General features: G+C 38.8%; 1 protein-coding gene across 1 annotated transcript; it reads right to left on the bottom strand.

Annotated features, from left to right (window-relative positions):
* Positions 1–10,794: 10,794 nt before the first annotated feature.
* LOC115925536 (protein PFC0760c-like) lies at positions 10,795–13,204 on the bottom strand. Its single transcript, XM_030989614.1, has 3 exons — positions 13,127–13,204; positions 11,313–12,047; positions 10,795–10,833 (listed from the first exon to the last, which is right to left on the bottom strand). Exons 1-3 carry the CDS (start codon positions 13,202–13,204, stop codon positions 10,795–10,797), a joined length of 852 nt encoding a protein of 283 aa, XP_030845474.1.
* Between the last annotated feature and the right edge of the window lie 958 nt (positions 13,205–14,162).

Raw genomic sequence — 14,162 nt, 5'->3', positions numbered from 1 at the left:
CAGAAAGATGTATATGGGACTACGCACACGTGCGCGACACGTGCATTATATCTATCAGGTCCAAATACATATAATAATTTACCAAATATATCAATTAGTATTTAGTACATTAGTATCATACAAATTTTCTCGGCAAAATTTGTATGATCACGTATTAGTCAAAACATATTCTTTCACATGATTGGTAATAAGAGCTTCCATTTCATTTTTTGAGAGGGGGGCGGGGGCGTTTCCAAACCTGGTCTTTACCTTTAAAAGTCAAATCAGTCTGTGTATGTAGACCAGCATTGCATGGTGTGATCATGGATGGCGTAAGCACTGAAATGAACACTGCGTTTAACTTTTAATCATTAATCAACCCACAGATTCCAAAAGCAATTGAATCCCATCTGAAGCTATCGCTACCTTGTTCATATTTTAATTATTGATGATTGATGGAACCCTAGGGCAACGGATCCCGGTGCTAATACAATCGTGTTCATTCTTAATTATTAATCATTATCGGTTATAGGGGAGCGAGTTTCAATGTTGCGTGGAGTATAAGGGTGAACATTACACCAGCGGCAATCGTTCACTTTCAGATATACTTTCTTGCCTCGGGCTGTGGACGATACTTCACGAGCACCTTGCTTTAGCTCCTTGCTAAAAGAAATAAGTCCATTAGCCCCCCCCCCCCCCCCCATAAAAAAAAAATTAAAAAAATACATGACGTTTAGCGTCCGGTTTTTTTGAAAAATAGGAAGGAGGAGGCCCTTTTTTTCTTCCTCAAAATGGCCGCTCAAAATGGCCGCTCGGTATATTTCCCCTGACAGTCGGGCTATTTTTCAAGATGGCCGGCGACATTTTTTTTTTTTTATTGTTTTTAAAATCAGAAATAGATCCATTTTAGCACTGTTTTTCAGGTTAAAATTTTTTTTTTTAAATAAAAAAAATAAATAAATAAATAAATAAAAAAATAGGAGGCGGCCCCTAAAAAGGAAGCGGATGGGGACCCTAAACATGTATATTTTTAATGGCCTTATTCAAACCAAGCTACTGACTTGGATTGAACATTCATATTCATTAGGAATTAACAAAAACGAAACCATAGAAAGAAGTAAAATTACTTTAAATATATATGCAAGTAAACTTTACACAGTTTGTTTACATTTTACTAACATCGACAAACAACTGTATACGTTGACTCTTGAGTTCATGATGTCTACTTTACGCATAGCTGTGTCTGTGATAAGGGACCTACTTCGTTCATAAAACGAACAATTAACTCTAAAATAGACCCACATCTTCAGCACATCCCTACCCGTCTGCCCGTTTAATAATCATGCATGCATTCTACTTAACACCCTATAGCATCATCTCACCCCTCCCCTATATACCCATTTCAAGGGAACATGAGGCCTAAAATAAAAACTTGTTGTACTGCCCTTTGGGTGCCAAAACATGGGTCGGTCGGTCGGTCGGAAAAGTTTTTTTTTTAACTTTTTTTTTTGTCGCCCTCTTTGGGTCGATATTTTTTAGTAATTAATTTTTTTTCCGCCCTCTTTTGGCTGATATATCTTAGTTTTTAATGCTTTAATACATGTGTTTCAGCGTCATCATTCCATTCATATCGTTTTCACCTCACTTTTTTCACTCTAGAAGGATTTTGGAACTAGGGCAGAAGACGAGTGAGAATTTGGGAATGATTTGATTTTATGCATTTATATCCAATTTATCCCAACAAACGTAATACATATTTTTGTATTCATTAATAATACAAAAATCTAAAAACGGTTTTAAATTTTTTTGTTTTTAAATGCCGACCGTAGATTTTCAGATTTTGGGGTCGGTCGCAAAGGGCAATACAACAAGTTTTTATTTTAGACCTAAAGGTGGGCATGATGTGAGGGGGGGGGGGGGGCTTGGAACAAACTCGCGGACAAACTGCCCCTGACTAAGCGTTTTTTCTTCTACAAACGCAGTTCCTTCGCTACTTTGGTGCCGACAAAGCTCACAACAGCACAATTTACAAATTTGCAGATAGCAATGCCACTTTCTCGATAACCTTTTTAGAAAGAGGGGGGGGGGGTATGGAATGTACCCCCACCCCCTCCTCCTCATTCTTTCGGAGGTCCCCTGCTCTCTGCCTCTCTCCCATCTCATCCGGACTGAAGACGTACTACATCCTTGATGGATACACGCTCGCCAGCACACCACGGAGGTCCCTTGATGAGATATATATTCACAACATTGCTCGGTTTCCTGAGATAATGCTTTGCCAAGCTTGTCATCTACTACTACACTGGTTCGAGACGTGACAGAGGATGAACAGACACTGATCGAAAGGAGATTTAAAGGTGGCCTTTATACTCTAAAAACTTTCTTGACAAGGTTCATACCATGTTTACAAAAATCCCATAAAACGTACTTCGGCAATTACATGACTTGTACTCAATTCTATGACCAAACACGAAGAAAACAAAATTTATTGTAAGACATGCGAATAGCATGACTGTAAACCCGTTGCTCTCATATCATCTACACGTCGTCTGTTGTTTATTTCTCGGCCGACAAACCAAGGCCCGACACAGGAAGGCCAAGAAGGATTTTATCTTTCTCGGTATAAAAGGATGAAAGAAAGCTATCGAAGGTAGTGATTAGCGTTACAGTCCAACAATGGCAGCTGATGATTCCTACGTTCGTAATGCGTACATCTCACTGGCTGCTTGTATAATAAGGTGCCTACCGACCTGAATACGTATTATCATCCCGAGGCATTGTAAACATGATTAAAGGCATCGTTCAACAATGTTAAATCTGAGATGCATGGCCCTACATGTGATCAGTTTCTGTGATATGGTGTAATAACGAAGCCCTACAAAAATCGCGCTTCAAAATTATAATGAAGTGCCTCAAAAAAGTAAAAACATCTCTGAGTGACCGGTTTTATCATACTCATTTCCCCCAGTTGACTGTAGTGTTATGCAAACCGTTAGGAAAATGAAATTTTAGATTTCGATTTCGAATCATAAATATCTTGATAATCAGACAGGAGATCGGCTTGTAAAAATCATGGGGTTCCTGACTGACCTAAAGGTTTATAATTATCATTGCGGCACGAGCTAAATCCAGGATTTTGTTTCAGAATCTGAGACAAAGATACCCGATCCCTTTAAAGGAAACGATTCCTACCGTGTAGGAGACTACGCATTTACTACACCTGGGTTGAGAATGGCAATTCATTCAATTCAATTAAAATTTCGGAGAACAAGTTTGTCATATATTGATATTATACAGTAAAATACAAGAAAACATGAAATATGGTTTTAAATGTACATTGACATATTTCAATGATAACTATGTACACACAAAAACCCCGTAAAAATACCATGTTAAACAGCGATTACTTTATTGTATTCAATTCGGTAGATTAAAGTCTTGTGAAATGACTGACAGATCCAAGGATCCTATCAATTCATTAAACCTGGGTAGAGAGTGGCAAATGTAGGTAGGATTGATGATTTTATATATTCAATTCAATTCAATTCATCTTTATTCAACGATATAAAATAAAACATATTGACATAATCATATACATGTGTAAAATTAACATATCGTTAGGGGCAACCAATAAAGATCAGGATCTTGTGGACTGGTGCCCCTTTGACAAAATTAACAAATTATAAGTAAAACAATATTAACAATCACAATCGGACACATCCAACACACACTCACAAACACACACACTCACCCAAGAGAAGGGAAGGAGAAAGAGAGATTAAATGTACAGTGTACATATATGAGGTAAACTTATGAAAAAGATATATGGAAATCAAGAAGTATATTTATGAATAAAGTGATTTTTAAGTAAGGCATTGAAGGAGGAGGCTGTTGAACATGGACGAATGATTGTATTTAAATTATTAAAAATCTTCGGTCCTACATGTTTAAAAGAATTATACATTTGCTTATTAGAAGTTAATGGAAGGTGAAATTGGGAAGCTGAACGTGTGCAATACTGATGAAAATCATTATTAGAATTAAACAAATTAATTATATTGGCTGGGGCCATTTTATGTTTGACATAATACATCAGTACTGAGACTTTAAATTCATATATATGATAAATATTAAGTGTTTTTAATTCAAAAAAGAGGGGGCGAGATGGCGCTAAATAAGGTGACTTTGTACAAATGCGTAAGGCTTTTTTCTGCAGTTTATGAAATGGTTCTAATTTGCTTTTCCAACGTTGGCCCAGGTAATATAGACAGGTGAATAACTTCCCGTATATTTTCCGTTGCCGAACCACATCATACATGCGTGGTAAAGAGATAAATCACGCTTGAAGATAGTGAATAACGGGAACGAGAGGTATAATCCCTTCTCCAAACCCTTATAAGGATTTAATCCTATTTCACTAATCTCCTTGCTATGACAGTCTCTTGTGTATGGTCTTTTCTCATTCGGGAAAAAAGTACTATTTCCAATTCATTTCATCCTTCTGTCATGATCTGTCTTCCAAACACACCTCTCTCTTTCTCTCTCTCTCTCTCTCTCTCTAGCTCTTCCTCTCTCTCTATGTAGGCCTAAAAGTTTCTTTATTTATTCCCGTCTGTCTGTCTGTCTCTCTCTCTCTCTCTCTCCCTGTCTGTCTGTCTCAATTCGTATTAATCTCTTTTACTGCCTCTCCACTTCCTCTTACCATAGACGTAATCTCTCTCTCTCTTTCTCTCTTTCTCTTTCTCTCTCTCTCTCTCCCTCCCTCCTCTCTCTCTCTCTCTCTCTCTCTCTCTCTTCCTAGGCCTAATTTCTCCATGTTCTTTTTCGCTTTACTGCTGCATTTCTAGACATTTGCCCTAAACTTTCGTCGTGTAATTACATACTCTTACATGCCCCTGTCTCTAGAGCTCTCTCTCTGTGTCTCTTTCTTGTTCTTTCTTTTTCTCTTTCTTTTTCTCTTTTTTTTCTTCTCTCTCTCCCCCTCTCTCTCTCTCTCTCTGTCTTTCTGTCTCTCTCTCTTGCTCTTTCTGTCTCTCTCTCTCTGTTTCTCTCTTAATCTAACCTACTATATCTTCCCACAACTAAGCCCCTTTCACAAGTATTTCTTTCAACCCTCGCACCCCTCTCAAGAGTTGCTCTTCTTTTCTTCTCCCTGCTATAAAGTAACAACAACACAATGAACACACGCATACTCAATTTAAACCGAATAAAAAGAAAACATATTCAAAATAGCAGGAATTCAATTATGTAAATACGATTTCCAAATACGGCTGCTGATTAAAAGCATAACATCTGAGTTCCATCCATTTATTAATTCCCGTTTTCCAGGATTTATCAATAACGGTAGGTACATATCATGTACTGGTCTGACAAATCAGGTTAATAACTATCCATGGACAGTTACAACACCAGCAGACGCGGAGAACCTCATGAGAGAATGGAAATCTTTTTATAAGCAATCCTCAGGCGTCCGCTGGTGGCATTTTCACTGTCTTGTAACTCTTTCATGTTATATATAACATGAAAGAATATGCTCAGCGTGTTGTCATTTCTATTGGCTTTTATATACGTACATGTACCTGAAAATTAAATGAATAACATAAAATACAATAAAAATATGTAAAATACAAACCAACCAACCCTTTTTATATTTTTAGTACCAAGCTTACACTTGCAACTTGACTGAAATCGAAACTGAACTGGTGCAAATACATTATACAGTCATCACTTTGACATCAGCAAACATACAAAAATGCACCTGTGAGGTGCCGACAATTGAATATCATTTCTTCTATTGTCCCCTGTATTCAAAGGGAGGCAATTTCCAAATCAAATATGCGATTGACTGCATTGACAAGTGGATGTAAATATAGAGAACCGGTTTTTTTTTTTAAAGAGAAGGTTGAGTTCTGGAAAAAGGTGATAAATAATTTGTAAGCGTTATGTTGTATTATAATGCAAGTGTGGAAGAACGTCAGATTTAAAATGTTCCCTGAAAAGCATGGCTCTTCAAATGCCTTAAGATTCTAAATATTGCATGTAACAGTATAGAAATCGGAACGGATCTTTATGCCACATGTTCGTGTATAGTCCCATATACATCTTTCTGTGTACAGTGCTTGTAACTTTACCAAGACTGGGCCAAATTTCTTTTCATTTTTACGATTCCAGAACCTTGCAGTACACACCAAATATTTATATAGGCGATCAACCTTTTCTGATCCGTTCCACACCTTTTCTTTCACAGTGCAATCGCATGACCAGAACTCAGCTTTGTCTTTAAAGCTTATATGCCGTAGTTTACAGGAGGGATTAGACTGCCCTGCAAGGTCACTGGACAGGTGGTTATCTCATCAACTCAGCTCTCAGTTAACATAAAAAAAGAGGATCATGGGGGACCAATGGTCACCGATTAGGCATTGTTTGTTATATAGAGGGCGCAAGTAGCTACAAGTAGTGCAGTGGGCCTTTAAAGCCAATGTACACACACGTATTATCTGTGAGGGAGGGTGTGTAAACTGGGATCCAAAGGGATCGGATGATATTTGCGTGGGTTTTTTTCTTCTCCCAGTTTGCAAAGTTTCATAATTCAAATTTACCTGTGCTTACATTGAAAAGTGTGTGGGGCCGAAAAATGATGCACACTGTTCACATCGTCTTTAAACTGGGTAACACAGAGTGGAATTGAAAAAAAAAACGTACGTACAGTGTGACTCTGAAAGTGAATTTAGACATTATTATGTTGATGGCAATGCGAACACATTGTTTTCACATATTTTGCCACATTACGTTTAAAACTTAAACACGCCGTTTTAAGTTGTCCACACTGTGTTTCCGCACTGTGGAACGCTGTGAGATGCTGGCTTCTTTTCCGTATAGGATGTATATAGGCCTATTTATTAGGCAGATACGTGATAGTGTGAAACCCGCCGCGTCGCGTCTATCCCGCGTTCATTCACTCCATAAAGCGACCTTGAATCTCTAGTGAGCGCTGGACCGCGGTCATTATAGAGTCATCAAATCAATGACCGCGCATTATCATGCATGGGCAGATATAATTATGATTATACCATAGACCTACTAGTAAATCCATGATTATACCTGCATGTGTGTAGGGTGGTCTACCACCCCCCCCCCCACCCCCACCGCAGCGTGACCCCACTTCATCTACCCCCTCTCCCGTGAAACGCCACCGCCGCACACACCCTCTCTCCCGTTAAAGGGATCACGTAACTTTGTCTCAGATTCTGAAACAAAATTCTGGATTTAGCTCATGATGCATTGATAATTATAAACCTTTAGGTCAGTCAGGAAACCCTTGACTTTTACAAGCCGATCGCCTGTCTGATTGTCAAAATATTTATGATTGGAATTACAAATTTTGAAAACCGTTCGCCTGACGGTTTTCATAACACTACAGTCTATTGGGGAAAATGAGTATGGTAACACCGGTCACTCAAAGATTTTTACTTTTTTGAGGCACTTCTTGATCATTTTGAAGAGCAATTTTTTTAGGGCTTCAATATTACACCATATCACAGACACTGATAACACGTAGGGCCGTGTATCTCAGATTTAACATTGTTAAACGATCCCTTTAACTCACGTACCCTGGTCTATCATAATATCTCGCACATGATTCAAAAATGATGTGTGAAAATATATCACTTTGCAAGGTCCCACATCATTCGCTCTTATGTAAGAGGGCAATTTGAGCATTTTGTCCAAAAGAAGAGGGCATCACTCAATTTTATCTGTTAATGCATGGTTAGAGTAATACATCTGAGTTTCTGTAGGATGTGAAATGTCAGGCCATGGACATATCACAAGCCAAGCTTTGTGCAAAATAATGACGGAGATATATAATAAAACTTATATATGGTAGAGTTCTGGTGGAGATGAAAATTGGTTTGTGCAATTTTTCATGCTTTAAAAGTCACTTTGAGAGGGTAGCATAGTGGAAATCCCCCCCCCCCCCTCCCTCAAAAAGAAATTAAAATGATTACAATAATTGAAGAAAAAAAAATTAAATCAAAAGGCTTGCTTTTAAAATGCCATCGTATTCGGAAAAAGACCTTTGAAAAAGACCTTAAACCATTTCTTTTTAATCATTGTCTTCAAATATTGCTTGTTGGAAAATGTTGTCTGACATCACCACCACCCCCTCCCCCTCCCCCCCCCCCCCCCAACACTGAAAATGATCTAGCGATGCCCCTGAACTGAATGGAATAAGATGGGTAGATTGTATTCCCAGTTTGATAGATGGACATCATTAGAGAAGGTCCGGTTCGGTTTATTGCCGTTTAGTTTGCAAGCAGTTCGTCTACTACCCAAACAGTCTATTCGTATATGGTTTACACCCAGCCCGTGTAATGTCTTGTGAAAAAAAATACCGGGGGCTCGGAGCGAATTAGCCCCCGAAATGCTAGAAAGAGCCCCCGAAAGTCATAAAAGAGCCCCAACAAATTTGCATAGGGTTTAATGCAAAACAAATTAAAGAGTGTTATTTCATGCAAGCAAGCTTAAAAAGTAGTCCCCAAAACCTTTAAACTATTGTTTACTGTCCAGATGGTCTACTAATCATTCGATGGATAGGCATATGGTTCAGTATTTACGATTAAATGATTATTCGAACATAATAGTAGACAAAATGGGCATTAGACAAACTGTGAATTAGACCGACTGGAAATTAGACCAAATGGGTAAGAGACTAATAGGAGATTAGACCAAATGAAAATTTAACGAAATTACTATTGGCCTAAATGGTCGTTAGACCAAAAGATAGTATACAAAATGGTTATCGTACCATGTGGATGGTACGGGCTGGGTGTAGACCATATGGGAATAGACCAATTGGGTAGTAGACGAACTGAGGTCCGGCCGGTATGCGAGCCTATACAGTTACTAAAATGGATATATACCAGAGACATTATTGTGTCTAGATATACTAACAGCCCCTGACCAATTAGGTCAAGCCGATGATTAAAGAATGTTTCAAGATTAGCCGCTAGCCCCCTGCGTAATAATAAACACCACATCCATATTTATAATTATGGACTTACAAACTACAATAATGTTAAAGTGACTCTGTAACATTGCCTCACATTCTGAACCAAAATCCTGAATTTAGCTCATGCTGCAATGATAATTATAAACCGTTAGGTCAGTCAGGAATCCCATGACTTTTAGAAGCCGATTGTCTGTCTGATCATTAAAATATTTATGATTGGAAATCGACGTTTCATTTTTTCGTTTTCCTTACGGTTTTTATAACACTACAGTCTATTGGGGAACATGAGTATGGTAAAACCGGTCACTCAAAGATTTTTTTTTCTTTTTTGAGGCACCTCATGATCATTTTAAAGCGCAACATTTGTGAAGGCTTCAATGTAACATCATATCAAAGACACTGATAATACGTAGGGCCATGCATCTCGGTAGCTCTTATGAACTTACAAAATACAGTAATGTTAAGTCCTATCTTAGAAGCCTCAGTTTATGAGTCCATGTTCTAATACGTGATCTCTATGCTCTTCTGTAATTTCCGAATTTCTCCAAATCGACGATATCACCGCCCCTCCCCCCCCCCCCCTCTCTCTCTCTCCTGCGAAAGCTGCGTCACCGTGTAGTACAGTAGAGGTGTCGTGGTCGAGTGGATATGTCACCGGACTGTGGATCACAAGGTCCGCGGTTCAAGTCCCGCCGCGGCACTAATGTCCTTTGGCAAGACATTGATCTACATTTGCCACTCTCCACCCAGGTGTTAAAATGGGTACCCGGTAGGATGCGAAAGTTAATGTGGTTGGATTAACAAATGGCGCTTGTAAAATGGCGACTGGCTGGAATACTCCCCAGGGAGTGGAAAATGTGCATACATTGTGTTGCGGGTAAGCCTGAATCCGATGACCGGGGTAATAATATGTTTCGCGCCTAGAAACAAAGTATTAGGCGCATTATAAATGTGAGCTATTATTATTATTATTATTACACACTAAAAATGATTCTACTTAGCACAAAAAAGTAATCATTACCTCAAACAATGGCAGTCAACTACCAACAACATTTTGTTAATGGACTGGAGCAGGGCAAATATCATTCCAGTCGTGAGCCAAACAATATCCAGCATTATTCCACAATCACGATGCTGACCCCCCCCCCCCCCCCCCAACCGCCCCCTCCCCCTCTCAAGCAAATGCTAATGCATGTAGGTCTTGGTCAGTCGCGCTCATCTTTTACCTCGAAAACTATACATAACTCACAATATTCGTCATGATTGCATTCCCCCCAAAATAATCAGAGAATATCCACGCTTGTCTGAGTTTTCTGTATACAGTCCCTTCCCTCCAGTGACTGATAATAATGATTTGAAGCGACTCAAGCGAGAGTCAGGAGAGAGTTTTTTTTTTAGCACAGAAATGAATCGTTCTTTTGTTGAACTTCGGCTTAGTGATGGATAGGTTTGGGAATTAATTAAAAATCGGCGATATACTGGAAAATGAACATAATCCGCGTTATCACGCAGGCCTGTAATTATAACTATTCGTCAATATCATTGTCGTTAACTCACCGTCAGCCTTATTTTCATCCTCTTCATCATCATCACCATCGGACATCATCTTCATATCCATCATTCACCTCCTCTTTATCATCAACCTCTCCTTCTCTTCTTACTCAGTTCTTTCTCATCATCATCATCATCGTCATCATCATCATTCTCATCCTCCTTATCATTAGCATCATTATCATCATCTTCTTCCTCTCACCCTGCTTTTCTTCCATCTCATCACCATCTCCTTCTCGTCTTACTCAGTTCTCTCATAGCTCATCGTCATCATCATCATCATTCTCATTCTCCTTATCATAAGCAGCATTATCATGATGATCATAATTCTCATTCTCCTTATCATTACCAGCATTATCATCATCATCATCATCATTCTCATTCACCTTATCATTATCAGCATTATCATCATCATAATTCTCATTCTCCTTATCATTACCAGCATTATCATCATCATCATAATTCTCATTCTCCTTATCATTACCAGCATTATCATCATCATTCTCATTCACCTTATCATTACCAGTATTATCATCATCATCATAATCATTCTCATTCTCCTTATCATTACCAGCATTATCATCATCATCATAATTCTCATTCTCCTTATCATAACCATCATCATCATCATCATTCTCATTCTCCTTATCATTACCAGCATTATCATCATCATTCTCATTCTCCTTATCATTACCAGCATTATCATCATCATCATCATTCTCATTCACCTTATCATTATCAGCATTATCATCATCTTCTCATTCTCATTCACCTTATCATTACCAGCATTATCATCATCATCATCATAATTCTCATCCTCCTTATCATTACCAGCATTATCATCATAATTCTCATTCTCATTCTCCTTATCATTACCAGCATTATCATCATTATCATCATCATTCTCATTCTCCTTATCAGTACCAGCATTATCATCATTATCATCATCATTCTCATTCGCCTTATCATTACCAGCATTATCATCATCATCATCATTCTCATTCTCCTTATCATTACCAGCATTATCATCATCATCATCATTCTCATTCTCCTTATCATTACCAGCATTATCATCATCATCATCATCATTCTCATTCACCTTATCATTACCAGCATTATCATCATCATTCTCATTCTCCTTATCATTACCAGCATTATCATCATCATCATCATTCTCATTCTCCTTATCAGTACCAGCATTATCATCATCATCATCATCATTCTCATTCTCCTTATTATTACCAGCATTATCATCATCATCATCATAATTCTCATTCTCCTTATCATTACCAGCATTATCATCATCATCATCATTCTCATTCACCTTATCATTACCAGCATTATCATCATCATCATCATCATTCTCATTCACCTTATCATTACCAGCATTATCATCATCATCATCATCATTCTCATCCTCCTTATCATTACCAGCATTATCATCATCATCATAATTCTCATTCTCCTTATCGTTATCATCATCATCATCATCATCATTCTCATTCACCTTATCATTACCAGCATTATCATCATCTTCTTACCCTCACCCTGCTTTTCTTCCTCATTCTCCTCCTTCTCAATCTCATCACTACCTTCTTCTTCCTACTCCTCCTTCTACTCCTCATCATCATAATTGTCATCATCATCCTTCTCCTCCTCCTCATCATAATCATAATTTCCATCATGACCTCTGTCATCCCCATCTCCCTCCCCGTTCTGCTGTTTCTCCTCCTCCCCATTACCATCTTATCACTGTTACGTCTTGACTACTATCATGTCGTCCTGCCTTTCCATTGTGACAGGTCTAGTAGTTTTACCCGCAACAACTGTTCAAGCACATGACCCTTTAAGTTTTAAACATAATAAATGTCACTCGTTCTCAACCTTTCTCACGGACCCTCTGTATCAAATCCCTAACATCTTTATCAATTCTCTCCGCGATGACTAGTTATTGCGATTGATATTTCTTTGTCTAGTTTCCCGTTATTCCTTGGGGAACCGGCGACGGCCTATAACCATCACATCATGAGACCACTAAATTGCCCGGCTGCGATAGAAGTTGTGAAAATCAATTGCTAAACAAATATCGACTCGGTTAACTTGGTGGTAAACATTGTTGCCTTAAATACAGGCTCTATGTATGATCGACTACCTGCGTAGCAAATCTCAATGCAATTAGCAGCAGACGGGGAGACTGAATTTATTCAAAGCCTGGAGCATTTTATTTCATCCCTTTTTCCCCGCTGAGATTTTTATCCCCATCTGAGCGAAATCAATTTGCGAGGCGCTTCTGTACGAAGCTGTATACCATTCACAGGCAAGCTACATACAGATGCGATAAGCCAGCCGCCTAGCCGCCCGAAACTCAGGCAGAGTTCACCGTCGGATAACACATAGGCATCTATTTTCTCCAGCAGAGGGTATATCAACGTGCAATCAAATGGAAAATAGTATTCTTTCGAGCTCAAAATCACCCTCCCGACCAGACCTAATTGATATCCACCAGTTGTGGACTAAAATGAGTCAGGACGGCTTAGCCTTCTGCATGCTGGAAAATGACATGAATTTCAAATCAAAGTGACTCACCAAATTTGTGATGCAGCAAGCAACGACCAAAATGTATTTAAAACACCATACGATAGCCTCATCTCCGCACACTCCCATAGTAACAGATCTTCGCCTTGTTTTAAGATTCCCGAGATGAAAGAAAGGGTTAAAGTAATTTCCACAGCAAGAAATCCGTGAAGGTGGTCCAGTATTTAAATCCAGGTATAAAGGTTTCCACGGTTGGGGCTCAGTGAGCGAGGTAGGAGTGAAATAACAGGACGTATTCGAGCATTTGTGACAGCCTTTCCGAGACTTGGTTTTCTTGTCATTCAGGCGTTCACCGGGGAATGTTTACGAATGAATGAACGTACGCGAGCCCTAGCCCTGAGCCCATCGTACATACAGTACTACAAAATAATGCACGCGTGTTCCATAGCATTATGCACACTCGCTATATACATAGCCAGCGTCATTGAGAGAGAGAGAGAGAGAGAGTCAGATGTATAGTGTGTATTGACTCCAGACACGGCGGACACGAGAGCTCGACTTTTTCAACTGGTATACGGAACAAAATATGATTCATATCTTGTATCTGAGTCTCCTTTACAATTCAATTCTTTGGGGGAATAACCTCCAAAAAGAGGGAATTTGATACGGTAGGCTCGTTTCTACATTATAGCCAATGGGGGAATTGTACTTGATAATATATTTTGTAGATCATGATTTCAAACCTGTTTAGAAAATCTAGATTTACATTTTTGTCATGCCCCAGTGCATCGAAGTACATCAATACAAGCAAATGTTCCAATGACATACTAGTACTTGTATACCAATCTAGGCAAAATAGTCAAGAACATAAATTGCTAGGGCGGGTGTTGTTGCGATGCAACCAACAAAACTATAAACGAACACCTCATTTCTGTTGTAATTGTAATGAATTGGGGGGGGGGGGGGGGAGGGGTAGGGAGACGGCACAGGGGGAATTAATAGTAACTATTTCGGTAGCAAATTCATGTCTAGCCGTAATTGAACTTTATACTTCTATATTACTATTACTGTTTAAATAAGAGTAATA

Source organism: Strongylocentrotus purpuratus, unplaced genomic scaffold, assembly GCF_000002235.5.
Source record: "Strongylocentrotus purpuratus isolate Spur 01 unplaced genomic scaffold, Spur_5.0 spur5_scaffold_18, whole genome shotgun sequence".
Taxonomy (NCBI): domain Eukaryota; kingdom Metazoa; phylum Echinodermata; class Echinoidea; order Camarodonta; family Strongylocentrotidae; genus Strongylocentrotus; species Strongylocentrotus purpuratus.
The sequence above is the reverse complement of the archived record's forward strand: the minus strand, read 5'-3'. Positions and strand labels throughout refer to the sequence as shown.

Excerpts from the sequence above, each read along its gene's own strand:
- LOC115925536 (XM_030989614.1), bottom strand. The coding sequence starts at position 13,204 with ATGGGAGTGTGCGGAGATGAGGCTATCGTATGGTGTTTTAAATACATT. Across the intron at positions 12,048-13,126 it reads CTTGCTGCATCACAAATTTG|GTGAATGAGAATGATGATGA; the intron begins GTGAGTCACTTT and ends GGTAATGATAAG. Across the intron at positions 10,834-11,312 it reads ATAATGCTGGTAATGATAAG|GAGAATGAGAATGATGATGA; the intron begins GTGAATGAGAAT and ends GCTTATGATAAG.